Source organism: Carcharodon carcharias, chromosome 12, assembly GCF_017639515.1.
Source record: "Carcharodon carcharias isolate sCarCar2 chromosome 12, sCarCar2.pri, whole genome shotgun sequence".
NCBI lineage: Eukaryota > Metazoa > Chordata > Chondrichthyes > Lamniformes > Lamnidae > Carcharodon > Carcharodon carcharias.
The window spans coordinates 51,034,209-51,061,228 of record NC_054478.1 but is presented as its reverse complement, the minus strand read 5'-3'; the positions used below and the strand labels follow the sequence as shown (position 1 = coordinate 51,061,228).

General features: G+C 43.6%; 1 protein-coding gene across 7 annotated transcripts in view; it reads left to right on the top strand.

The window, feature by feature from the left end:
• The window catches only part of LOC121285020 (solute carrier family 35 member F5-like), a 147,510-nt gene that overhangs the window by 41,792 nt on the left and 78,698 nt on the right, over nt 1-27,020 (top strand). For all 7 annotated transcript variants that reach the window (XM_041201105.1, XM_041201100.1, XM_041201103.1 and 4 more), the window contains 5 exons: nt 4,430-4,502; nt 13,116-13,306; nt 15,227-15,308; nt 25,891-25,978; nt 26,385-26,446. In XM_041201105.1, the coding sequence (XP_041057039.1) occupies nt 4,430-4,502; nt 13,116-13,306; nt 15,227-15,308; nt 25,891-25,978; nt 26,385-26,446 (496 nt within the window). The remainder of the gene's footprint in view (nt 1-4,429; nt 4,503-13,115; nt 13,307-15,226; nt 15,309-25,890; nt 25,979-26,384; nt 26,447-27,020) is intronic.

Sequence of the window (27,020 nt, the reverse complement as noted above, 5' to 3'; positions counted from 1 at the left end):
TAAAACCCTCTCTACTTCTCTAGCTAAATGCCTTGCGAGTACACCAGCCTCGGCATGGTTCAAGTGTAGACTGTCCCAACAGTACAGATCCCACTTTCCTCAATACGGGTGCCAGTGCCCCACAAACCAGAACCCACTTCTTCCACACCAGTCTTTGAGCCACACATTCATCTCTCTAATCTTGTTTGTCCCATGCCAATTTGAATGTGGCTCAGGTAATAATCCAGAAATAACTACCTTTGAAGTTCTGCTACTTAATTTGGTGCCTAGCTCATCATAATGACTATTCAAAGCTTCCTTCCTCATCCTGCCTGTGTTGTTGTACCTAAATGGACCATGACCACTGGATTCTTCCCCTCCCAGTGCAAGTTACTCTTCAGCCTTGAACAAATGTCCCAAACCCTAGCACCGGGCAGGCAACAAAGCCATCTGGATTCTCGCTCTTTGCTACAGAGAACAGTGTCAATTCACCTTACGATACTGTCCCCTATTACCACTACATTCCTTTTGGCTTCCCCGACTTGGATGGCTTCCTGTACCACAGTGCCATGGCCAATTTGCTCATCCAACCTGCAGCCCCCATTCTCACCCAAACAAGCTGAGGGAATCATAAACCTGTTGGACAATTGCAGAGGCCCACACTCTTGCCCTCTGGATCCCCTAACCTGCCTCACTCGCAATCACACCCTCCTGTCCTTGGCCACTGAACAAATCAGCAGATCCTATCCTAAATGGTGTGACTGCCTCCTGGTATAAAGCATCCAGGTAACTTTCCCCCTCTCTGATGTGTCCCAGAATCTGCAGCTCAGCCTCCATGTCAATGACTCTGAGCCAAAGTTCCTCAAGCCTAACTGCAGGTGTGTTTGCCCTGATCACAATGTTTCCAGGCGCTCCCACATGCTGCAGCCTTGACACATCACTTGTCCTGCCATCCTTAATGTGTTTTAAATAATTAATTATATTAATCACTTATTTCTGTTGCTTCTTCTGTATTTTGTTAGCTTTACCACCAAATTGTGTACTATTTTAAACCTTAGGGATAAACTAGAACTTACCCGCTTACCAGATACTCACCAAACAGCTAGCTCCTTTCCCTGTAGTGGAGCAAGAACCAATTTCTACAGGGTGAGAAAGATAGAAAAAGGAAAATAATAACTCCTCCTCCCAACTCCCCTCTCACCAAACTCCAAATCTTCACTCAGTTGGTTAGCTGCACATCATTTGCCAAAGCTGCACTAAACAACCCTAAATTTTATAGCAAACTGAACTGAGGCTACTGTAACTCTTTCGAGTACAAACCCATTTCTATCTGTTTCAGATGAAGTTACATTGTTTCATAGTTTGCCATTGTGAGATTGGAATTCTTGATAATCTTTTAAATGAAAACCAAATCAACAAAATTGGGATAAATCAGGCACAGCCCCTAATTCAGGTCAGTTGTAAAACTAAGGACAAAAATTTAAAGGAACCTTACAAACTTTAAATCAAAATGTGATTAAAGGGGTCAACAAAACACCCCAGTCCCCACGGTGCCCACCGAGCACGGAAGGCAAGAATGTGTAACTCTTTCGAGTACAAACACGTTTCCATCTGTTTTAGATGAAGTTACATTGTTTCATAGTTAGCCATTGTGAGATTTGAACTCTTGATACTCTTTTGAGTAAACCTGTTTCCATCTGTTTCAGATGAAGTTACATTGTTTCATAGTTTGCCATTGTGAGATTTGAACTCTTGATCTTGGGGTTACAAACCCAGTACCATAACCACTTGGCCATTTAGGCCAAGCTTTATAAATCAGGCACAGCCCAAGACGGGCAACGCCTGCAAGGAGCCACCGAGGCCCCCATTGTTTCATAGTTTGCCATTGTGAGATTTGAACTCTTGATCTTGGGGTTACAAACCCAGTACCATAACCACTTGGCTATTTAGGCCAAGCAAAAGGAGAAATTGGCACAGGCAGTAACTCTTTCCAGTACAAACCCGTTTCCATCTGTTTATACAGATGAAGTTACATTGTTTCATAGTTTGCCATTGTGAGATTTGAACTCTTGATAATCTTTTAAATTATCAAGAGTTCAAATCTCACAATGGCAAACTATGAAACAATGTAACTTCATCTGTATAAAGGAACCAAGATGTAACTCTTTCGAGTACAAACATGTTTCCATCTGTTTTTCAGATGAAGCTACGTTGTTTCATAGTTAGCCATTGTGAGATTTGAACTCTTGATATTGAGGTTACAAACCCAGCACCATAACCACTTGGCTATTCAGGCCAAGCTAAGAAGATGTAGCTCTTTCGAGTACAAACCCATTTCCATCTGTTTCAGATGAAGTTACATTGTTTCATAGTTTGCCATTGTGAGATTTGAACTCTTGATACTCTTTTGAGTAAACCTGTTTCCATCTGTTTCAGATGAAGTTACATTGTTTCATAGTTTGCCATTGTGAGATTTGAACTCTTGATACTCTTTCGAGTACAAACCTGTTTCCATCTGTTTCAGATGAAGTCACATTGTTCCATAGTTTGCCATTGTGAGATTTGAACTCTTGATAGTTTTGCCATTGTGAGATTTGAACTCTTGATCTTAGGGCTACAAACCCAGTACCATAACCACTTGGCTATTTAGGCCAAGCCTTCAGTAACTCTTTCAAGTACAAACCCATTTCCATCTGTTTCAGATGAAGTTACATTGTTTCATAGTTTGCTATTGTGAGGTTTGAACTCTTGATTCATAGTTTGCCATTGTGAGATTTGAACTCTTGATCTTGGGGTTACAAACCCAGTACCATAACCACTTGGCTATTTAGGCCAAGCCAAAATATTTGTTCAATGTCTCTTCCATTTCATTGTTTTGCCATTGTGAGATTTGAACTCTTGATACTCTTTTGAGTAAACCTGTTTCCATCTGTTTCAGATGAAGTTACATTGTTTCATAGTTTGCCATTGTGAGATTTGAACTCTTGATCTTGGGGTTACAAACCCAGTACCATAACCACTTGGCTATTTAGGCCAAGCCTTTTGTTTCATTGTTTGCCATTGTGAGATCTGAACTCTTGATACTCTTTTGAGTAAACCTGTTTCCATCTGTTTCAGATAAAGTTACATTGTTTCATAGTTTGCCATTGTGAGATTTGAACTCTTGATCTTAGGGTTACAAACCCAGTACCATAACCACTTGGCTATTTAGGCCAAGCCCTAAATGTTAATAGGCAGCAAGGTTAGTAACTCTTTCAAGTACAAACCCGTTTCCATCTGTTTCAGATGAAGTTACATTGTTTCATAGTTTGCCATTGTGAGATTTGAACTCTTGATCTTGGGATTACAAATCTAGTACCATAACCACTTGGCTATTTAGGCCACCAGATTCAACCAGTTAGCTAATTAACTGCTCAGCTCCCACAGCTGAGAGCGAGTTTACCCTGTCTAAACTGCATGAAAGAAAGAACTTAGCCTGCTTACACAATACTTTCCACTTACTGCTAGATACAAACTAAATTAAGTTTTAAGAGCAAAATTTAGAACAAAATTAACACTTAAAACTCTCCTATCACCAAACTCCAAGTCTTCACTCAAAGGTTACTTTGAATCAAGGCTTATAGGGGGAGCAGATAGGAAAGCGGCATTGAGACCACAGTCAGATCAGTTGTGATCTTATTGATTGGCAGAGGAGGTTCAAGGGACCGAATGGCCTACTCCTCCAAATTTTTGTGTTCTGAAAGGTCCCGACCTAAAACGTGAACACTCACTCTCTCTCCCCCCCCCCCCCCCCCCCCCCGATGTCACTGCGCATCATTCCGATCTTCAGTTTGGCGAGCATGCATTGAAGTCAGCTGTGCGCCCGCCAAACTGTCAAAGGCCTGTCAATAATCTAACTAAACTAATTGTCTGAGCTACCTGTCCAACCTTACGGTTGGCGGGCAGGCGAAGAGCCCAGGCGGCCTTCCCATTTTTCATGGAACCTCATCCACGGGCAGGATAAGGTTCCATGAAGGGTTTATAAATTCAATAAAATGTTTCAACAAAATTCATAAACATGTCCCAGCTCATGTGACAGTGAATAATTTTATCTATTCTTTCAATTTTTGAGAATGAAATTAATCTCCCTGAGGCAGCTCCATGCCTCAGGGAGACTCTCTCTCCTCCCCCCGCCTACACAGGTAGCACTGAGCACTTCCAGGTGTGCGTCATGCCGCCCACGTAAAATGGCGGCGCACAGCCGATTGTGGGCGGCAGTCGGCTGCGCACCAGCCCCTGTCCGCATGCGCTCCTGCACAGCCAGCCTAACGGAGAAAATTCTCCCCCTAGTATCTATAGTATTTTGCTTTTGAACAATCAAATATCTGCAGGTCATTTGTAGAAATATCAGTGTAGAAATATAATATGCTCAACTTGTCACCAGAAATTTTATTTTTAATTTGTTTTGCAGAGTGAACCACTTTATATCCCAGTGAAATTTCATGATTCAGCCAATGAAAAAGCCAATAATGACAACACCACAGGTAGGTTTTAGCTTAAGATATTTAATCCACATCATGAAATGTAGACTAATGTAAGGATTCGATCATTTTGATAAAGATATGTCACAGCCCCATTTTCTCATTACACCTGTGTGCGTTAACATGCATTGGATCGCAGTATACCAACAGCTCAGCTTTAAAATTCTCTTCTTCCTGTTCACTCCCTCCATAGTCTTATCCCTCCCCATCTCTGTCACACCCTGCAACTCTATAACCCTCCAGGAACTCAGTGTTTCTCCAACTCTGGCCTCTTGCACATCCCCCCCTTCTTTTGTCCCACATAATATCTGGAATATTATTTCTGGAATATTATAACATCTGGCCCTAATTTCTGGAATTCTCTCCCTAACTTGTACCTCTCTTTTTTGAGGTGCTCCTTAATAGCTCTTTGACCAAGCTTTCAGTCACCCATTCTATTATCTGTCTTTGGCTCAGGTGTCAACTTTTGCTTGATTGCTCCTGTGACCTGTCTTCAGACATTTTACTACCCCAAAGATGTTATATAAATGCAAGTTATTGTTGGAAATTTAACAACAAAAACAACTTACATTTACATAGTATTCCCTTCCTTGGTGACTTCTTCCTACCTTTCATTTTTGCACAAGTTCACTAGTGCTCCAAAACAAGGCTTCTCACCTCACAGTGTCTCCTGTCCATTGTTGGTATCCATTGGTTCTGCCATTATGTTCATTTCCTCAGGAATTCTTTACCTAATCCATCTGGCCAAATTCCACCCCTCAAAACCCTCTCCTTTGATCATATTTTCTGTACCCCATTCTAGCCAGCTTTTCCTTTCTTGTTTTTCACCCCATTTTGCCATGTTGAATGAGCACAGTGTTCCATTTCTCCTTCTGTTGCACAAATGAGAAGCACACACTGCTGTAATTCCTCTTTTTTCTCAGATTGAACTTAAAATAAGTCTATTTTCCAATTATAACAATTCTCTCTATAGCTACTATGCTATTCAGTGTTGTCAGCAGAGTTATCTAGCAAGAGTTGTTTAATTGGATTATGTCAGAGTTCAAAGCAGGTTAAAAATCTATATGCAGCTTTGCCATTAACTGTGCAGGCCAATACTGCATAACTTCAGTTTGAAACTAAGCACTTCAAGGTCACAAATAGTGATATTGTTTGATGTGGAAGAACTTTCCTTCTAAGAAGAGACATAAATAGCTCTGTCATTATCCAGCCTTTGCCAAATTCAGAAGATAGACTGGGAAAAGGCTTTGCTCAATGTCTGCCACAAGGCCATTTCATAATTTGATCTCTGTATGTGTGAATCATTGGCATCTGAAATTGAAAGCATGGATTTATTCTTGAGTCAATGTCCGCAGAATAGATTATGTCATATTTTGTCACTATTAGGTGGTACTGGTCCATTAGGTGCTCCTGTTGCATCACAGTGACAGAAAAGACATGACTGCTTTTTTTGTCTTGTTTCCTGTGCTGGATTATAAATATCTTTTCACTTTTGTAACTTTATCTGGTGTAGCTCAAATTATGTCCTCTTCAGACTGTCAGGAATCCCAAATATGATGAGTTGGAAAGTGTTATCTGCTGCCAGTATGTCCTATAATATACTGTGCTTTATCTTTCAAATCAGACCTCAACTACAATTTGAGCAGACATCTTCTGGGGAGAGCAGGGTGAGGGTGGGGGGGTATGGTGATGGGGGAGAAATAAATGCGTAACATATCCACATCTGTACTTGGTGCATTGACTTACTCTTGAATGATCTTCAGATGTTTGGACATTAAGAATGATCCTTAAAGCATGATTGTCAACAGCTACATCAGTTTCTAGAATTTTTTTTTATTCATTCACGGGATGAGGGCTTCACAAGCTGGGCCAGCATTGATTGCCCTTCCATTGTTGCCTTTGAGAAGGTGGTGGTGAGCTGCCTTCTTGAACCGCTGCAGTCCATGTGGTGTAGTTATGTACACTCTGTGCTGTTAAGAAGGGAGTTCCAGGATTTTGACCCAGCGACAGTGAAAGAACGGCGATATTTTTCCAAGTCAGGATGGTGAGTGCCTTGGAGGGGAACTTCCAGGTGGTGGTGTTCCATCTATCTGCTGCCCTTGTCGTTCTAGATTGTAGTGGTCATGGGTTTGGAAGGTGCTGTCAAAGGAGCCTTGGTGAATTCCTGCAGTGCATCTTGCAGATGGTACACACTGCTGCTACTGTGCGTTGGTGATGAAGGGAGTGAATGTTTGTGGATGTGGTGCCAATCAAGCAGGCTGTTTTGTCCTGGACGGTGTCAAACATCTTGAGTATTGTGGGAGCTGTACTCATCCAGGCAAGTTTGGAGTATTCCAACACAATCCTGACTTGTGTCTTGTAAATGGTGGACAGACTTTGGGGAGTCAAGAAGTGAGTTACTCATTGCAGGATTCCTAGCCTCTGACCTGCTCTTGTAGCCAAAGTATTTATATGGTTAGTCCAGTTCAGTTTCTGGTCATTGATACCCCCAGGATGTTGATAGTGGGGGATTCAGTGATGGTAATGCCAGTGAACATCAAAGGATGATGGTTGGATACTCTCTTGTTTGAGATGGTCATTGCCTGCCACTTGTGTGGCGCAAATGTTACTTGCCACTTGTCAGCCCAAATCTGGATATTGTCCAAGTCTTGTTACATTTGGACATGGACTGCTTCAGTATCTGAGGAGTTGCAAATGGTGCTGAACATTGTGCAATCATCAGCGAACATTCCCACTTCTGACCTTTTGACAGAAGGAAGGTCATTGATGAAGCAGCTGAAGAGGTTGGGCAGAGGACACTACCCTGAGGAACACCTGCAGTGATGTTCTGGAGCTGAGAGGACTGACCCCCAACAACAACAACCATCTTCCTTTGTGCTAGGTATGACTCCAAACAGTGGAGAGTTTTCCCTCTGATTCCCATTGACTCCACTTTTGCTAGGGCTCCTTGGTGCCACACTCGGTCAAATGCGGCCTTGATGTCAAGGGCAATCACTTCCACCTCACCACAGGAGTTCAGCTCTTTTGTCCATGCTTGAACCAAGGCTATAATGAAGTCAGGAGCTGAGTGGCCCTGGCGGACCAAACTGGGCATCAGTGCGCAGGTTATTGCTGAGCAAGTGCAGCTTCATAGCACTGTTGGTGACCCCTTCCATTACTTAATTGATGTTCGAGAGTAGACCAGTGGGGCAGTAATTGGCCGTGTTGGATTTGTCCTGTTTGATGTGTACAGGACATACCTGGGCAATTTTCCACATAGCCGGGTAGATGCCATTGTTGTAGCTGTACTGGAACAGCTTGGCTGGGGGCACAGCAAGTTCTGGAGCACACGTTTTCAGTACTATTGCCGGAATATTGTCAGGTTCCATAGCCTTTGCACTATCCAGTGCCTTCAGCCATTTCTTGATATCACATGGAGTGAGTCGAATTGGTTGAAGACTGGCATCTGTGTTGCTGGGGACCACAGGAGGAGGCCAAGATGGATCATCCATTCGTCACTTTGGCTGAGGGTTGTAGCAAATGCTTCAACCTTATATTTTGCACTGACGTGCTGGGCTCCTCCATCATTGATGTTGGGGATATCTGTGGAGTCTCCTCTTCCAGTGAGTTGTTTAATTGTTCGCCAAAATTCACGACCAGATGTGGCAGGAATGCAGAGCTTAGATCTGATCCATTGGCTGTGGGATCGCTTAGCTCTCTCTATCACTTGCTGCTTATGCTGTTTGGCACGCATGTAGTCCTACATTATAGCTTCACCAACTTGTCACCTCATTTTTAGGTATGCCTGGTGATGCTCCTGGCATGCCCTCCTGCACACTTCATTGGACCAGGGTTGATCCCCTGGCTTGATGGTAATGGTAGAATGGGAGATATGCCAGACCATGAGGTTACAGATTGTGTTTGAGTACAATTCTGCTGCTGCTGATGGCCTACAGCACCTCGTGGATGCCCAGTCTTGAGTTGCGTGATCTATTCAAAATCTATCCCATTTAGCATGGTGGTAGTGCCACACAATACAATGGAGGGTTCCGCAATGTGAATACGGGACTTCATCTCCATAATGACTGTACAGTGGTCACTCCTACCGATACTGTCATGGACAGATGCATGTGCAGCAGGTAGGTTGGTGAGGATGAGGTCAAATATGCTTTTCCCTTTTTTTGGTTCCCTCACCCAGTCTAGCAGCTATGTCATTTAGGACTCAGCCAGCTCGGTCGGTAGTGGTGCTACCGAGCCAGTCTTGGTGATAGACATTGAAGTCCCCCATCCAGAGTACTTTCTGTGCCCATGCCACCCTTAGTGCTTCCTCCAAGTGCTGTTCAACATGGAGGAGCAGTGATTCATCAGCTGAGGGAGGGTGGTACCTGGTAATCAGCAGGAGGTTTCCTTGCCATGTTTGACCTGATGAGGTCCAGAGTCGATGTTGAGGACTCCCGACTGTATACCACTGTGCCACCACCTCTGCTGTCCCGCTGATCCCATGAGGATGACTATGTTGCTTGACTAGCTTGTGAGACAGCTCTCCCAATTTTGGCACCACCCCGGAGGACTTTGCAGGGTCCATAGGGCTGAGTTTACCGTTGTCGTTTCCAGTGCCTAGGTCAATGGCGAGTGGTCCGTCCTGTTTCCTTCCTTTATTGTGACTTTGTAGCAGTTTGATGCAGCTGAGATGGCACATTGTGGGTCTGGAGTCACATGTAGGCCAGGTAAGGACGACAGATTTCCTTCATAGTTGGTTCATTAGTGAACTAGATGGATCTTTACAACAATCGACAATGGTTTTATGGCCATTAGACTTTTAATTCCAGGCTTTTATTAAATTCAATTTCTACCATGGCGGGATTCAAACCTGGGCCTCTGGATTACTGATCCAGCGACAATAACACTACGCCATTGCCTCCCCTGTAGAGGTGGGTTTGCCAAAAAGACATTGAGAATGCCACCATCAGTCTTGAGCTACTGAGATGGTAGGATATTAATTTAGCTCTCTGCATCATTGCTCTGAGTGGAAAATATGCCACAAGGGCTGTTGCATTGCTGATGGCATAAAATATTTCATAGCCTGTGGATCTTGGCCTTCTAAGTTTTGGGCCCGAGAGCCTACCTCAAACATGATTTTTCTTTTTTAACATTGAATGAGGACTGTATTAACTCTAACCCATTTACATGCTTGGTTTCTTCATGGGACTAAAATACTATGGTGCATGTTACCAACAAGCGGACCAAATGTCTTAGCATTGCAACTACTTAACATCTGCTATAACAGAGAGCGTTTTGTTTTCTTCATGGATCCTCTTGGAATGCTAATAAGTTAAAACAGTTTGCAAATCTACATCATATGTCTTTGAAACACCAAGACCAAAGAGCCTCTATCTATAATAACACCACATTTTTTGGCATTAAAGATTTTCAAAAATTTGTGCAATGTGTGAGTTTGTTCAATTATGGTGAAAAGATCAAAGAGGCTGATAGCATTTGTGTTCAGATAACTTCGCGATTTGATTGCTCAGCAGAGAACCGGCATGGATTAATGGGCTGACTGGCCGCCTCCTCTGCTGTTATTACTCTGACTTTTAAGTTTTCATGGCAATTTTCCCAAGAATACAGAATCTGAATATAAACTGGCCCCTTCTATGGAGCAATAACACCTACTTAACCTCCATCTGGCAAACTAAATGGATCCTCAAGTTTTCAATCGGGTGGTGATTAATGTTTTGAACATTCTCTTCAATTATTTATTCCAAGTACTAGCCCATTGTAATAAACATTCTATCAAAATCAACCATACCACTATTTTATTCATAGTTTTCAAAGCTCTGTTCTGATGTAACCCCTAATCGCTTTGGCATTGAGAAGCCAATTTTTTTTCCACATTTGTTCTATCAGCTCTAGGTACGAGATAAATCTGCATCTAACTTAACCAATGTTGTTGAAATTAAATAATTTCCAAATAGAAAGTGTTGCTTAACTTCAGCTCATTTTTCAGGAAGCCACCACATGTAAACAGTAATAAGATAAACAGTAAAGCAGTAAATAATGCTTACTTTGCCAAAGGCAAAAAAACTAGTTCTTACTGTCATTTCAAGATGAAGGATCAACAGACCACTTCTAACTGCTTTGAACATCGATAGCAAGCATACTATGTCGATATAATTATCACACAACTGGAATCATTTTGATTATGCATGACCATCCTGACAGTATCCATCCAAGAAACTCAGTAACCTCCCTATTTATATGCTCAAAGACAATTAATCCCAACAATACACCCCAACTGTTTTTCCTTATCCTTAACAAAATAACTGACAGAGCACTAACAAACTGATCATGATAGAAAATCTAATTTCACATTACAACCTCTCTGTCTCCAAAGAGATCTTGACTATTTATGTTGGAACAGGAGATCCAGCAAGCGGGGGTGGGGGGCATCACTGGAATGACCAATCCTATTCACATCAGATATTGGCACTTCTCATTCAGGAAATCACTGGGTTGCAAATCAGGAAAATTTCTTGCCTTGTTGTGCTTCCCTTCTCTTTGACCTGCCATCACTTCCTCAGATGGGATCTGTTAACCTAGCAAAGACCAGGGAAACCTGAGACCGTCGTAGTCTGTGTGAGTCAGTACATGATCTATGAGAGAGCTGTGAGGATAGAAAATATATATATTTTTAAAATCTTCTGTTTTTGCCTCTGCTTTTCCTATGCTTCCTGCGATTACATATCCTTACCATTGAATGCGATCCCCCATTTGGAGCACGTTCTAATAACTTGTTTTTTCATTTTACAAATAAAATAATAACTTTCCCGAATGGGTCTGCCAGCCATGACCTCAGTTTTCAATTTAGTGCGATTACTGTGCATGTATCTAGAAGCATGTTTGGTCCGTCATTACTGTACATGCTTCTGATCTTAATATAGTATCCAGAGTTATGACTAGGTCATCTTATTTCAATAGCATCTTGTGAAAGTGGGTATCATGACAAAGGTAAGATGGTCTTTTGTCCACCTCTACAATTTTAGCCCGCTGTCCAAGTAAATCCCTTGACATTGGTGTTCTGATGAAAGGGCCAACCTTGGGTGAGCACCAGTTCTGCCACCTTCAGATATCCAGGGCTATTTTTGGAGTGAGCTCCCACCTAAGCCCTGTGCAAAATGTCTGTGGATAGGATTTTGAGTAAAGACACAACAATCTCTGGCCATGTCAGAGATCCCACCTCTACCCGTCTCTTCAACTTCCATCCCCAGAGCTTTATTATAGCCAAAAAATTTGGGTCCCAGTAGTTAGGCAGGTGACTTGATGTGTCACAGCATCCTGTAACTAATCATCCCAGTTTCTATATCTGGTGCACATTTGATAACTCATTGCTTGTTACTTACATGTTTATATTTCATTAATACATAATTGACATTAAACACATCAATTTAATACAAAAATAGATTTTTAATTAAAAATTACAGGTCAGATTATACCCCACCCAGATGATATGCCTTCTCGCGAGCAAGTGATTTTTGTTTGTCATAGCCCAGATTTTCTAGTCTCCAGATCGTCAGAGGCCGGATGTATGACCTAAAATGCACTTCACGACCCTCGCAGAAGTCCTGATCTGCAGATCTCTGTGGGAATTGCCTGGGAAGTTTGAACTTCTGATGTGCAATTCCCTTGCTCCTCAGTACCCACTGCAAATGTCTCTGACTCTGAGTTAGAGACTTTGGACAGTTCAGCGTTAATTAACTGAATAGTTACCCAGGATTTATTAGACAGAGTAAAACCTAGTCTAGCATACGGGTAACTACCAAACTGACCCCCAATCATACACTGACTCCTGACAACCCCCACAACTACACCTGACCCACAGACCACCCATCTCAAACCGTGCTGCCCAGCCAACTACCCCTGCCCGCCACAATCAGACCTAACTAGCCCCTGACCTGACTGCCCACTCACTCACCTGCCCACTCATCCCCTCACCTACCCCATCCCCTCACCCACCCTACCGTCTCTCCCACTTACCTCACCCACCCTATCCTTCTTACCAGTTTACTCATTTATCCACTTCACCTATTGACTAACATTCACTCTAGAGCTTTAAACTTATCATACAGCAGATATTGCCATAAAAAGGGAATGTGTCCTGGCTTCCCCCACCACCACCACACCACCCGACTCTACTGTAATCCAGTGGAGTTCTCCAAGGGATGCTGCACTCTGCATTTCTGGTCAAGTCAGGCTGGGAATATCTGGGAAGAATTTACGGAGCAGCTTCGAGGCAGTAGAAAGTTCAAGCAATCCGATCATGATTGCCACTCCTTGGAAGATTCAGGCCAGTATTTTCATTTGTCAAGCTGTTCAACCTCTGCCGCCTGTGGGCCAGATCCATTTAGGCACACTAAACAAGGGAGAGCTGTATTTGGTACTATTTGTTGAATTAATTTGTCACAGTGTAGCTTATGTGCCTACAGTATTCACCCAGATGGGGGAAGGATTAATGGGAGAGGAGTATTAGACAAAATAAACACTTCAGCCAAATATCTGTACTTTTTAAAAAAAAAATGTCAAAATGTCATATCCATTTGTCTGAAGATTTTGTTTAAAATTACCATTTTTTATTTATAGCTTTAAAAAAACCACGTGTTAGATTCAGTAACATTATGGAGGTGCGGCAACTTCCTGCCCACCACGCATTTGAAGCAAAACTCTCTCGGATGTCCTATCCAGCAGCAAAGGACCATGAAGCTGTGCTGAAGTCTGTTGGCAAGTTAACAGTATCACAAGTAGCAAAAATCAGCTTTTTCTTCTGCTTTGTGGTTAGTACCTTTTTATTAAGTCACTATTTCTCACAACTATTCTGTGCAATTAGTTAAGGTTAAAATAAGTTAGCTGCATTAAAAATTGAAGAGTAAATCCTAATTTTTCCAAAGGTGGTGGGAACTTTATATACTATATAATTTACTTTACTTTAGTCGTCTTTGGAAAAGTATATGTGGATACATTCTTCACTATATTAAACATCGCAGTTGAACTAATTGCATTGAAAGTTAAAGAATATTGTGACTGGTGTCTGCTCAAAGAAATGTTTAACATATGCCCATAAACAAATACCATGAAGGATTATGGAGCATCTTCCTCCATTTTGCATGCCCCCAAAGATTTGTCACTATTCTCTGCCTGCTCTGAGATGATATGCAAGCCATGATCTTGAACAACGGGTCCACCACAGACCCAATCCGCGCTCAGACCGAGGTCAAGCAAGGCTCTGTCATTGCACCAACGCTCTTCTCGATCTTCCTTGCCACAATACTCCATCTCACCCTCAGCAAGTCCCCGCTGGAGTGGAGCTAAACTACAGAAGAAGCGGAATCCTGTTCAACCTCTGCCGCCTGTGGGCCAGATCCAAGGTTGTCCCATCCTCTGTCATTGAACTACAGTGTGCAGACAATGCTTGCATCTGCACACACAGGCTGAGCCCCAAGCCATCATCAACACCTTCAGCGAGACGTATGAGAGTATGGACCTTACACTAAACATCCATTTAACAAAGGTCTTCTACCAATCTGCCCTCTCCACACTGCACTGTGCACCACCGCCCACCCTGCCCACCCACCCCTCCCTCTACACCACAGAATCCACAACAAGGCCTTAGGCAATGTGGACCACTTTCCATACCTTGGTAGCTTCTGTCAACAAGGGCAGACCTTGTCGATGAGGTTCAGTGTGCCTGTGCAGCCTTTGGCCGCCTGAGGAAGAGAGTGTTTGAAGACCAGGACCTCAAACCCAGCACCAAGCTCATGGCCTACAGAACAGTAGTGATACCCGCCCTCCTATATGGCTCAGAGACGTGGACTATGTACAGCAAGCACCTCAAAACTCTGGAGAAGTACCACCATCACTGCCTCCGCAAGATCCTGCAAATCCATTGGCAGGATAGGCGCACCAACATCAGTGTTCTCACTTCGCATCGAAGTGTTGACCACGTTCGATCATCTCTGCTAGGCAGGCCACATCGTCCATATGCCTGACACGCGACTCCCAAAACAAGCATTCTACTTGGAGTTTTGATGTGGCAAGCAAACCCTAGGAGGGCAGAGGAAACGCTTCAAAGACGCCCTCAAAGTCCCCTTGAAAATGTGCAACATCCCCACCGACATCTGGGAATCCCTGGCCCAAGGCTGAAGTGGAGAGAAAGTATCTGGGAAGGAGTTGAACACCTTGAGTCTCATCACCAAGGGCTAGCTGAAGCCAAGCATTGACAGCAAAAGGAGCATATGACAACCTGGACACCCCAACCACCCATTCCCCCTACCACTGTCTGCCCCACCTGTGACAGACACTAGGCCGCACATTGGACTCTTCAGTCACCTGCGAACTCATTTTTAGTGTGGAAGCAAGTCCTCATTGACTCCAAGGGACTGCCTAAGAAAACAAACATCATCAGTGCAGTTTAGTTCATTGTTTAGGGAAAAGTTTAAACATGAATGCAATTCAGATGAGGACCATATGGGCCAAATTTTCAAATGGCCACAGAGGTGAACGTGCCCACAAATTCCCACAATTGGCCTGTGGAGCAGTTCCCCAGCCCCTATCTTTGCATATAGCTATCTCTATTAACAAGTCTATAATTTAGATTAGGCACATAGATAAGTTGTTGAACAAGCTGAATATTAATGCAACAAAACTAAATTGTATACCATATATGTTTGTTTTCAATTGTGCCATTAATTTTTCAGTGGTTTCTAGCAAACTTTTCCTATCAGGAGGCACTTTCTGATACTCAGGTGGCTATTGTTAACATTTTGTCCTCAACCTCTGGTAAGTTGTGTGTTAATATTCTTACTCTTGTCCATTCTGTAGTACAGTATAAGAATTGTATCTTATGTCAGTTCATACAAGGGAAGTAAGTTTTACAGAATTCATGTTTTTTTTTTGTTTTTACTGAGCAAAATCATAATGCATCAGAAAAAAACATTGCTGTTAGTCAAACACAATGCTTGGCTAATGTTTCATCTTCAATCAGATATTAGGAACAGGAGTGTGCTATTCAGCTTCTTGAGCTTGTTTCATCATTCAGTTCATGGCTGCCCTGTGCCGCAACTCAATTTACCTATCTTAGCTCAAAATTCCTGGATACCCTTACCTAAAAACAATCCATTCGTCTCTGCCTTGAAAATTTCAATTGACCCAGCATCCATAGCCTCTTGGGAGAAAGATTTCTAGATTTTTATTACTCTTGTCAAGTATGTTCTATTTACCTCTTAAATGGCCTGGTTCTAATTTTAAGGTTATCGATGCACCCTTGTTCTGGATTCCCCTACCATAGCAAAAGTTTCTGTGTATCTATCTTACTGAGTCCCTTTGTCATTTTAAACACCTTGAATCAATCACCCCTCATCCTTCTAAGCTCATGAGAAAATAAAAGAAGTTTATGCAAACTGTCTTCATAATTTAATCTTGTAACCTCTGGTATCATTCTGATGAATCTGGTCTGTATGCCATCAAAGGCCAATATAACTTTAAGGTTTGTTGTTGAAAATTGAATGTTTTATTCTAGATGGGGCTTTATCAAGGCTCTGTAGATCTGAAACATCACCTTCTCCACTTTTGAATTCCAACCTCTTGAGAAAAATACCAATATTCAATTCTCCGTTTTCATTATTGTTGTACCTGTGCAATTTTTTTAAAAACTAAAAATAGAATGCTGGCAGCTTCTGTGGAGAGAGAAACAGAATTATTTGGGGTGCAGGGGTGGGGGGGGGGGGGGTGGGGGGGGGGGGGGTAGATTTTCTCAGACAGGGGTGCTGAGTTGAATTGGGTGTGGGAGGTTGGGGGCAGGGGAGGTGGGGCAGGAAAATTACAAAAAAAATGCATCAAGCCGATTTGCCAAAAGTGTTCCTGCTTCTGGCTGTTTTTCCCAGGGACAGGATTTTGGAAAAAGTCAGGAACTTGCTAGCTAAGCTGGGAAGACAACTGAAGTGATTAAGGAGGAAAGTAAGAAGGATTTTCTTAGTAGAATTCCTCTTTGCCAACAGGGGAGCAGTCTTGCACTGGGTCTCCAGCCCAACAGTAAGGAGAAGATAAGAGCACAGTGGGGGTATTGCCTCAATGAAATTGACAATTAATGCTTTGATCATTTGCTCTAAAGAGCTACAGACTACAGCCAAGCTGAGATGCTGCTTTGCAAAACACTCCCTCTGTCAGAGAGTGCTATCTTGATCAGCGCTTCATCTGCCCTCAGGGGCACTTTCGAGCAGCGGCATCCTGTCTGCTGAGGATCTAATGCAGGGGGCTTACTACTGCAGCATGCTCCAGCTGCAGCAGGACCAATCCAGGCACATGCTTCTCCACAGGAAAGTGGGAATGGCCACCAAGATGCAGATAGGACTGGGCAAGACCCCAACAGAGGGTCTATGTGCAGAGGGCCAGCCATCTCGATGTGCATAAGCACCACTGCTTCATTAGGTTCAGGCTACCATGACAGACTGCTGTTGACATTTTCGCCCTCATGGTGCAAGATGGTTTCCCAGTGGACCAGATGAGCATGCATTGCCAATGGCTGTCAAGTGCCTGTCATTGACATTGACAGTATCACACCACTCATCTATCATGCCCTCCTGAGGTAAAAACAGAAATAGCTGGGAATACTCAACAGGTCAGGCAGCATTTGTGAAGGAGAAACAAAGGGAAGAATTGTCTTCCCCCATTCCCCCAGCCACCGTGGGAACATAAAAATCGGTTTCCGACAAATTTGTTGACTGGAACTTGTGGTCCAACCATTGTGATGGGATAACAGCGTGTTGCTAACCCCACCACAGGCTGCCAGGAAGCCGTTTTTGATGGGATTCAAATTAACCCCTGACTGGGATTACCCCACCCCCGTCCACTTATCCTCACCTCCCTTCGCCAATGTGAAATCATGGCATTCCGCAGTCTGAAACACATCCACACCAACATGACGCCCACTTGTTGGAACTTACCTGGATGGAGGCCTGGGACAGCTTGTGGACACTGGAAAGGGTGGAGGACTCTGAAGCTGGTGGTTTCCTGAGCACCACATGGTCCATTGATTAGGTAGGCCATCGCTCGCGTGGACTTTCCAGCAGGTGACTGGTAGCATGAGATTGTGTAGCATGTCAATAGTCTTCATATTGTGGGGTCAAGAAGATGGGAAAGAGAGGGAAGAAGAGGTGGGGCAGGTGCAGAGGCCAAGAGGGGGTCAGTGGATGTTGGGGGTAGTAAGTGGAGGAAAAAAATGAAAAGCTGAGGTGGTCTGGGATGGGTTAGGTGCTTTCTGGGGTGGGAGCATGAGTTAGTGCCGAGGTGGAGTACAGGCAGTAGTAAGGGGGGGTTGGAGGGTGTAGTATGCAGTTATGAATGGGCAATGGGGGGGTGTGGTGCACAGGTGTCAATGGGCGGAAGGGTTGAGAGGGAGGTGTTTGTGGTGACTACTGCTGAGTCCTGGGAGACAAACTGAGGGAATTTGTGATATGAAGGGATGGTGAGGGTTAAAGGGGGTAGTGGGATCCGGTAGGGTGGAAGTGTTAGGGTCCTGTGATGGCAGTTGAAGGGGCACTGGGGGTTGTTGGAGGGCAGATGGAAATGAATATGGATTAAGGGAGTTGGCAGGATGAGTGGGGCCTCTCTACAGTTACTGGAGTGGGCTCAGGAAGGAAGGGGATGTTAACATTAACCTGCACAGCATGAAGGATGATAGGGTGACTGTGGGAGGTTAAAGGTAACACCTGGAGGGTTAATGGTTATGGGGCGGGGGAGGGTGAAAGGTATTGGACAGTGCCTCAACAGTGACTTGCACCATGGCTGCTCACAACTATCCAATGCTCCGTGGTGGAAATGGTGAGATGTTAGATGGGAAATGGGCCGTGGGTGGGCTGAGCTGCAGGTCAGCTCAACTGGATAACTGAAGGGGAACTTTAAGTTCTGCCGAAGCAATGGCTTGGGAATCGAGGAAGGTGGAATGACAAAGGAGCAGCATACGTGGGAGTCTTCTCGCATATAGCTGTAAGGGCCCTGGCAAAGATCGGTGCCTCCCTGCACCTGCATGTTTCCAGGGGACATGGACCCAGCTTGGGTTGTCCTCTGAATATGGGTGGTGCGCAGAAGCTTAACACCTAGAAAATGAAAAGACATCAGACCTTCTAAAATCGTAAGTGACCATATATTTACAAAAGGGTATCAACGATGAACAATTATAGTACACCTGTGCAACCACATATAACATAGAAACTAGGAGCAGGAGTAAGCCATTCGGCCCTTCGAGCCTGCTCCGCCATTCATTATGATCATGGCTGATCATCCAACTCAATAGCCTGCTCCCACTTTCTCCCCATACCCTTTGATCCCTTTCGCTCCAAGAGCTATATCTAACTCCTTCTTGAAAACATACAATGTTTTGGTCTCAACTACTTTCTGTGGTAACAAATTCCACAGGCTCACCACTCTCTGAGTGACGAAATTTCTCCTCATCTCAGACCTAAATGGTCTACCCCATATCCTCAGACTATGACCCCTGGTTCTGGACTCCCCCACCATCGGGAACATCCTTCCTGCATCTACCCTGTCTAGTCCTGTTAGAATTTTATAGGTTTCTATGAGATCCCCCCTCATCCTTCTGAACTTGAGGGAATATAATCCTAATTGACTCAATCTCTCCTCATATGTCAGTCCTGCCATCCCAGGAATCAGTCGAGTAAACCTTTGCAACCTTTCCCTCTATAGCAAGTACATCCTTCCTCAGATAAGGAGACCAAAACTGCACATAATATTCCAGGTGTGGTCTCACCAAGGCCCTATACAATTGCAGCAAGACATCCCTCTACCTGTACTTGAATCCTCTGGCTATGAAGGCCAACATACCATTTGCCTTCTTTACCGCCTGCTGCACCTGCATGCTTACCTTCAGCGACTTGTGTACAAGGACACCCAGGTCTCGTTGCACATCAAAACATCTTAATTTTCATTGCCTGCCACTGTATCTAGGTGCTATCCCGACATCCGCAGCATGGATGTAGGCAGCCTGCTGACCACTGTGCCCTGTTGTCCTTGATGACTTTGGCAGATGTCCTCTGTGCCCTCAAGGTCTGGGGGGCACTGGCTTACTTTGGGTCTCCTGCTCTGGTGCAGCTGCACCCTCTGTGGTCACAGAGGCCGAAGATAATGGGGTCACAGACAAAGGAGATTCCAAAGGGCCGCACACCATCTGGGAGTTCTGAGTGAAGGGCCCTGGGGTGTCTGCTTGCAGCTCCTCTTCCCTTTGGGTGCCAGAGGGCCCCTCCCTGATTCCTTGAAGCTAAGGGGCACCTGGATGGAAGTAGAGGTGCCCTACCACCCCCCTCGCAGAACTCTGCCCATGGATACTGTGATAGGGTGCAGGTCTGGACAAGGGTCTCCATGGCGTCCGCCACCCTCTCCATGCACATGTTGGTAACATTTCATCAGACAGTAGGTGGATGGACTCCTCCACATCATATGCAACTCTGTTGAATGTCTCTGACGTCTCTGCCTGATGCTCCCCTGCCCCTTGCTGCAAATCCAGCATCTGGAGTGGAAAATCCCAGCCAAAGTTAACATTTCAGGTTAATGATCTATCATTGGATCTCCTAGACCTGTTGAGGTCCTACATCCTCCTGGTACACAGTATCCAGGTTAGAGGGGCCACACTGCTGTTGCTCGCTTTCTCGACCACTTCCAACCAAGCATGCTTGATTGATGAAGGTGCTCTCTGCTTCTCACCTATGGGTAAGCTTACCATCAGCTCTATCAGGTGGACCTCCAGGTAAGAGTGGGAGACCCAGCCTTCCCAGGTCTCTCCACTTTCTGTGGCTACTTAAAAAAAAAATCAAGTCCTGATGAACTTCTCTGAAATATCCTGTGTTCCCTTTGATTGGAAATCATTTCTCTGACAAAATGGCCGCATCATCCCTCCTGCCCTCCTTAATTTATTGGGAAGGCTGGAGGCGGGCTCTTAACTTGTTTGCTCTGGCAAAGAGTAACCGGAAGGCCCAAAACTCCAGTGATCAGGTTTGCAGGCAGAAAGTGGCCTCGAAGCTCAAAAAAAACTTAGTCGTGAAAATTCAGCCCATGCTTTCTGCTCAGTGAGCTTTCCTCAAAACTATTCTGATGAAAGGACATTGATTTGAAATGTTGACTGTGTTTCTCTCTCATTTGCTGCCAGATCTGCTGTGTATTTCCAGCGTTTTCTGTTTTTATTTCGGATTTCCAACACCTTCAGTATTTTGCATTGGCATCACTTTTTTTTTACTTCTTTGTTCATGGAATGTGGGCAAAGCCAGCATTTATTGCCCATCCTTAAATGCCATTGAAGGTGAACTACCACCTTGAACTACTGCAATCCAGATGGTGTAGGTCCACCCACAGTGCTTTAAGGTAGGGAGTTGCAGAAATTTGAGCCAGCGACAAGAAGGAATGGCCTGTAGTTCCTGGTCAGAATGTTGTGTGACTTCGAGAGGAACTTGCAGGTGGTGGTGTTTCCATGTGCCTGCTTCCCTTGTCCTAGATGCTAGGGATCACTGGTGAAGTCTTGGCGAGTTGCTACAGTGCATCTTGTAGATGGTAGACACTGTTGCAACTGTGTGCCTGTGGTGGAGGAGTGAATGTTTATGATGGTGGAGGGGATGCCACTGAAACAGTCTACCTTGACCTGGAGCTGTACTCCTCCAAGCAACTGGTGAAAGGACTTTGGGGAGTCAGGTGAGAGACTCATCATAGAATACCCAGCCTCTGACATGGTCTTTTGGCCAAGTATTTATGTGACTAGTTCATTTAATTTCCTGGTCAATGGTGACCCCCAGGATGTCGATGGTGGGGAAATCGGCAATTGTGATGCTGGGGAGATGGTTAGACTCGCTCTTTTTATAGGTAGTCATTGCCTGGCATTTGTGCAGCACAAATGTAACTTGCGTTCTAAATTCATGGACACATGGGCCAGAATTTTATGTCCCGCAGGCTAGCGCGCGCCCGAACAGGCATAAAATCACGCATGGTGATGCCGGGCGAGCGTCCCGACATCATCGCATACTTGCACGATAGTTCGCTCGGCGGGTGTGTGCAAAAGTGAGGAGAGCGCCCACCGACAATTACTGGGCAATTAAGCTCATTAGTGGCCCAACTGTAAGCTACTTTTTGTGGGTCGACAACCTCACAGTTGGCGGATGGGCCAATCGGCCAGGCAGGCTTTACATTTTTGATGAAACCCCATCCGAGGGCGGGATGAAATCTTGGTTAGGTTTTAAAATAAAAAAGAAATATCTGGGGGAACTTTTTTTTTAATGAGGTATGCTTTCAGGTGCTTGATTGTATTGCATGGACATTTTTTGCAGCATTTTTGAGCTTTGTTTCATTATTTGGAGGTCTGCAGCTCCTTGAGGGAGGCTCCCTGCTGCCTTCAGGGAGCTCAGTGGAAGCACTTACCAGCACCCGTGGTGAGGTTGACGCCTGCCCTCTTCCTGCCCGCACCAGCAGTGCTGAGCCTTTCTCTGAGCGCGTTTCCCCTGGCTGGCCATTAATCGGCCAGCCAGCGTGAAATATCAGTCGGAGGCCGATCATGATCAGGGGGCAGTTTCTGCTCCTACGCCTGCCGATCGCGTGCGCATGACGGGCGCAAAATTCAGGCCATGCATCTCTTTATCCCTCCATAGCTCTTAGTCTCTCACCATTTTTAAAAAAAAAGTGATTTTACTTCCTCAGATTAAATGCATGTCCTCAAACTTCTCCCCTTCACCTGCTGCATTGAATTTCATCTATTATCTATTTGCCCCTCACTTTGTATGTCATAACCCTTGTAAGCTCCAATTCCCAACTACACAACTTGCTATTCCCCTTAACTTAGTCATCTGAAAACCTGCGTATGCAAGTCTGTTCATTTACCAAAAGTCATTGGCCAGAATCTTCTGCCTGCCGGTTGGGCTGGGCGCAGAACCAGTCGCCGCTCGCGATCGGCTGCGTGCCGCCATTTTATGTGACGTGCGCCCGGTAGCGCTCAGCTCTACTTTTGCAGGTGGGCGGGGGAGGAGGGAGAGTCGGGGCCTGCGCTTTTTCGCACACATGCGCATGAAAGAGCGCAGAAATCTCCCTGAGGCACGGAGCTTAATTTTATAATGTGAATTTTTAATAAAGAAAGTAAAAAATCATTTACATATGTCCCCTCATGTGACAACATCACATGAGCTGGGACATGTTTTTGAAATCTTCGAAAAATTTATTAATTTAATAAACCCTTCGTGAAACCTCATCCCACCCATGGATGAGGTTTCATGAAAAACGCGAAGGCCACTTGGGCTCTTTGCCTGCCCGCCAACCTTAAGGTTGGATGGGCAGCCCTGTCAATTTGTTTAATTGATTTATTAACAGCCTTAACAGGCCTTTGATAGTTCAGTGGGCACGCAGCCGACTCCAGTGTGCGCCCACTGAACAGAAGATCGGAATGACGCTCGGTGATATCGGGACCCACACCTGACATCACTGTGCGCGCATCATTTAATGCGTAGGCATGCAGGGCCCGCCCCCACACGCCAAAGAGAAAATTCTCCCCATTAATATACATGCTTAAATGTTGAGGCCCCAGTACAGATCCTGGGAAGTATGACTTTCCACATCATGCAAATTGGAGAACATTCCTTTTACCTCTACTTCCTATCTCCTACTTCCCAAACAATTAGCAATTCGTGTCACAAGACTACCTCCAATTTCATACATTTTTACTTTTACTGGTAATCACTTCTGCATAAACTTATCAAATTCCTTTCCAATGTCCATTGAGCCAACACCATAGATACTGCCCTGTCCATTATGCTAATACTCTCCTCACAACATTCAGTAGCTTAGTCAAACATGATCTACCTTTCATAAATGCATGCTGACTGTCTTTGATCAGCTCATGCTTTCCCAATGTTCAATCATCCTTGACTACTGATTTCAATAACTGATGTATTTGTATCTAGTTTCTGTCTCCCTCCCATAAAATAATGGAGTGGTATTTCATATTATTCCTTATTCCTATTATTTCTTAATAATTGACATTGTAACCACTAATTTGTCACATGGTCTTGAATTTTTTAATCACTTTAACAGAGGTTGTGAAAACTGCTGTTACTATCCCACAGAACTGCTTTTTGAAATCCTATCAGAAGGACATTACAGTTTAAATTCCTGTCCAGTTAGTGGTTAAACTGTTTCCCATGTTACAGTAACAAATATAATTGTCTGCTCAACAGAAGGACCAAATGAGTCCAACTGGATTGTGGAATTAATTTCTCATTACTTTTTAATATACTCTACAGAGCGATGTTGGAACAATTAACAATATGTAGAAGCATCTGTAAAGAACTGCCGCTCTTAACCAGAAAGAAGTTTTTTTTTGTTTTTACTAAAAATGAGCTCAATGCTAAAATAATTTCTAACAGTGCCATCTAGTGTTATGCAATTACTGTTACCTAAACAAAGTTGGCAATTGGTCGTAAAAGTTGTAGAGAGATAAATTGTCTAAAGATTAAATGTACATTAAAATGCCAAAATTAATTCATAAATGAGTTAAGATTGAAAGACACAAATCAATTAGTAAGATATGAATCATTTAAAAAAGTAATATTGTTGACTTGATTCCAATATTTCCAACAATATTCATCAATGTTATCTAAATTATTTTAGCTGCTAACTATAATGGAAAAAAAATTGACTCCCTGTTAACTAGGGTGACCAGACTTCCCAGTTTTGCAGAGACAGTCCTGGTTTTCCACTAAAGGTCCCAGTGTCATGACGTTTTTCTCTGGATTGTTCAAATGCCTGAGTTTTCAGCTTCCCATTTAAACCACCCCTCGCATTTCATTGGCTGTCGGCAAATCCAAAAAAAATCATCTGTGCTGCGCTGCACCACGCCATGAGAATCAGAATGCTGTCCATTCACCAACCATTAAGTGGCTGTGGCGGGAAGCTCCCACAAGTGCAGAAATCCTTCTCACTGGTGCCAGGGGCAAATTTGTTTCCCAAAGTTCTGTGCCCTTATTGGTCAAGTGGAGCATTCTGATGGAATGGCCAATGAGGGATTCCATGGTGGAGGCAAGTGGGAGGCCAGCAAGGGAGAGCAAGAGGCCAGTGGCAGAAGCACTAATTTATGGGAGTTACTGGGGTTAATTTCCCCTCATGACCTCCTATAAATTAACCCCAAGACCACCTGGGAGCTAGGAGGGGAACAGCATCTGGGTGACAACAGAAGATTGACAGCGGTGTTGCCAACTACAAGCCGCACTTGAAGAGGTAGTCAGATAGCATTCATTGGTAAACCGCCGGTCAGCATTGAGGAAGTTGGCAGGCAAGTTCAGTTGAGCCATGGTGCATTCAACCAAGTTCTCAGTCTCATTGAAGGATCACACGCTTTCCTGCTTGCAGGTCTGGTTGCAAAAAAAATCTCCCACACGATGTACACTGGCCTATTAAAATCCAGCTGAAAACATCTGTTGTTAGCAATCTGTGTGCAAATGAAAATAAACGCGGCTTTCAAATGGAGATTAATCTTACCATTGTGCATTGCACAGTAATGTTAGAGTGAAACAGAGGATTCTGGCTGGAATCTGATGACAAATGAAGCCTTGGTTCAGTTTTTTTAAGAAAATGAGGCAGAAATGTCATTGAAACTAAAGTTCATACCCAAATATTGAAAATTGCAGTTATCTTAACAGGGTTGCAAACTTTGGCTGAATATCCAAAACAAAAACAGAATTACCTGGAAAAACTCAGCAGGTCTGGCAGCATCGGCAGAGAAGAAAAGAGTTGACGTTTCGAGCCCTCATGACCCTTCAACAGATGCTGCCAGACCTGATGAGTTTTTCCGGGTAATTCTGTTTTTGTTTTGGATTTCCAGCATCTGCAGTTTTTTGTTTTTATCTATTTGGCTGAATATATTCCGGGAGATGCCAACACATGACTTCCCACCTTCAGCTGCCCCGCCCCAAACTCCTGCTATTGGTTACCTAACATGTCAATCATCATGGAGCCCTACCTTCCCAAGACACTTCAATGTGTCTCAGTTTTGACATTAGTAAATCTGATCTCCCTGCTGCTAACACCCTCTGCAACTGTAGCCACTTTATCCCACTTAACCCCATCCTTCCTGGCTTCCACATCCTTATCTGGCCTAGCCTGTATACACATTCTGTCTCCTTGACTTGTGTGTTAACCTGTAAATTATAATCCTCTCATTGACCAAATAAAAATATTTTGAGTTATCTTCCTACTCCTTAGACTTCTTAATGTAATAACGGATTGATTGTATTAAACGACATTCCCAAGAAATCTATATACACACACTCCTATTATTTTATGATTCTAAAGTAATTTGCTGGTTGTTTATGCTCCTCTTGTACAGGTCTCTTCACTCTACTTCTAGCTGCAATGTTTCCTAGCAACAGTGGAGATAGATTTACACTATCCAAATTATTAGCAGTAATTTTAAGGTATGTATCAGTAAAATTTGCATTATATCATAAGTTTTGTTCAGCTACACGATTTCGATTGTAGTTAGTGCCTTTTCCTCAGTGAAAATGTTTCCACCTATTCCTCCTACAATGCAGCTTTATAATGCAGCTTTATTCTCATCTTTAGAGGGGTAACCCTTTGTATCCCAAATGAGTACACTTTTGTTTTTTAAATAAAAGCAACAAGTGCTGGAAAACCTCAACAGGCCTGACAGTAACAGTTAATGTTTTGAGTTGAATATGACTATTTGGCAGTGTTCCGGAGAAGAGTCACTCGAAGGAGAGCTCAAAACATTAATGCTGTTTCTCTGCTTCCTGTTTTTATTTCAGATTTCCAACATCTGCAGTAATTTGCTTTTATACACTTTTGTTTTTGCTCTTTTAGCATTGGAGGTGTTACCCTTGTAAGTCTGTCGAGTAATGATACAGAGGGCAAAGGAACAATAGGTAAGGCATTTTGCTCTGGTATTATATACTTTTTGTATAGCAACTTCTGCAGTGTTCAAAATGCATTTTATTTTGTGCATAATCATTGCAAAATACAGTACCAATTTTATTAGATAACACTGCATAAGTAATTCCAGCATAATACAATAATGGACTTATAAGATAGGTGACAAGAGTAATGAATGAAAAGATTTCACTACAGACTCTAGTGATAGACATGTAAGTTATAATGTGAATTATATTCTTTTAACCAATCATGAACATTTCCCAAATTCAAGCAGTTAATTGTTCTTATTTCAACTCACTGGCAAATATGTATGGTTTAGCCTCACTCTTAGCTCCTGAAACTTAAGTTTCAGCAGTAGTGTCTATGTTTATGAAGCAGTCTATGTTTATATTAGCCAAGACCTTTTTTTGAAACTGTCAGTTTGTTATGATCTTCACAGAGACCATTAACTTATACTAAGAAATTCAAACTTCCAGCTATTAAATGAAAGCGCTGCACCACAAAATATCATGTTTTAAACAAAAACTTTTACTATACAAGAATTAAACAAAGCCAGCATGACTAATT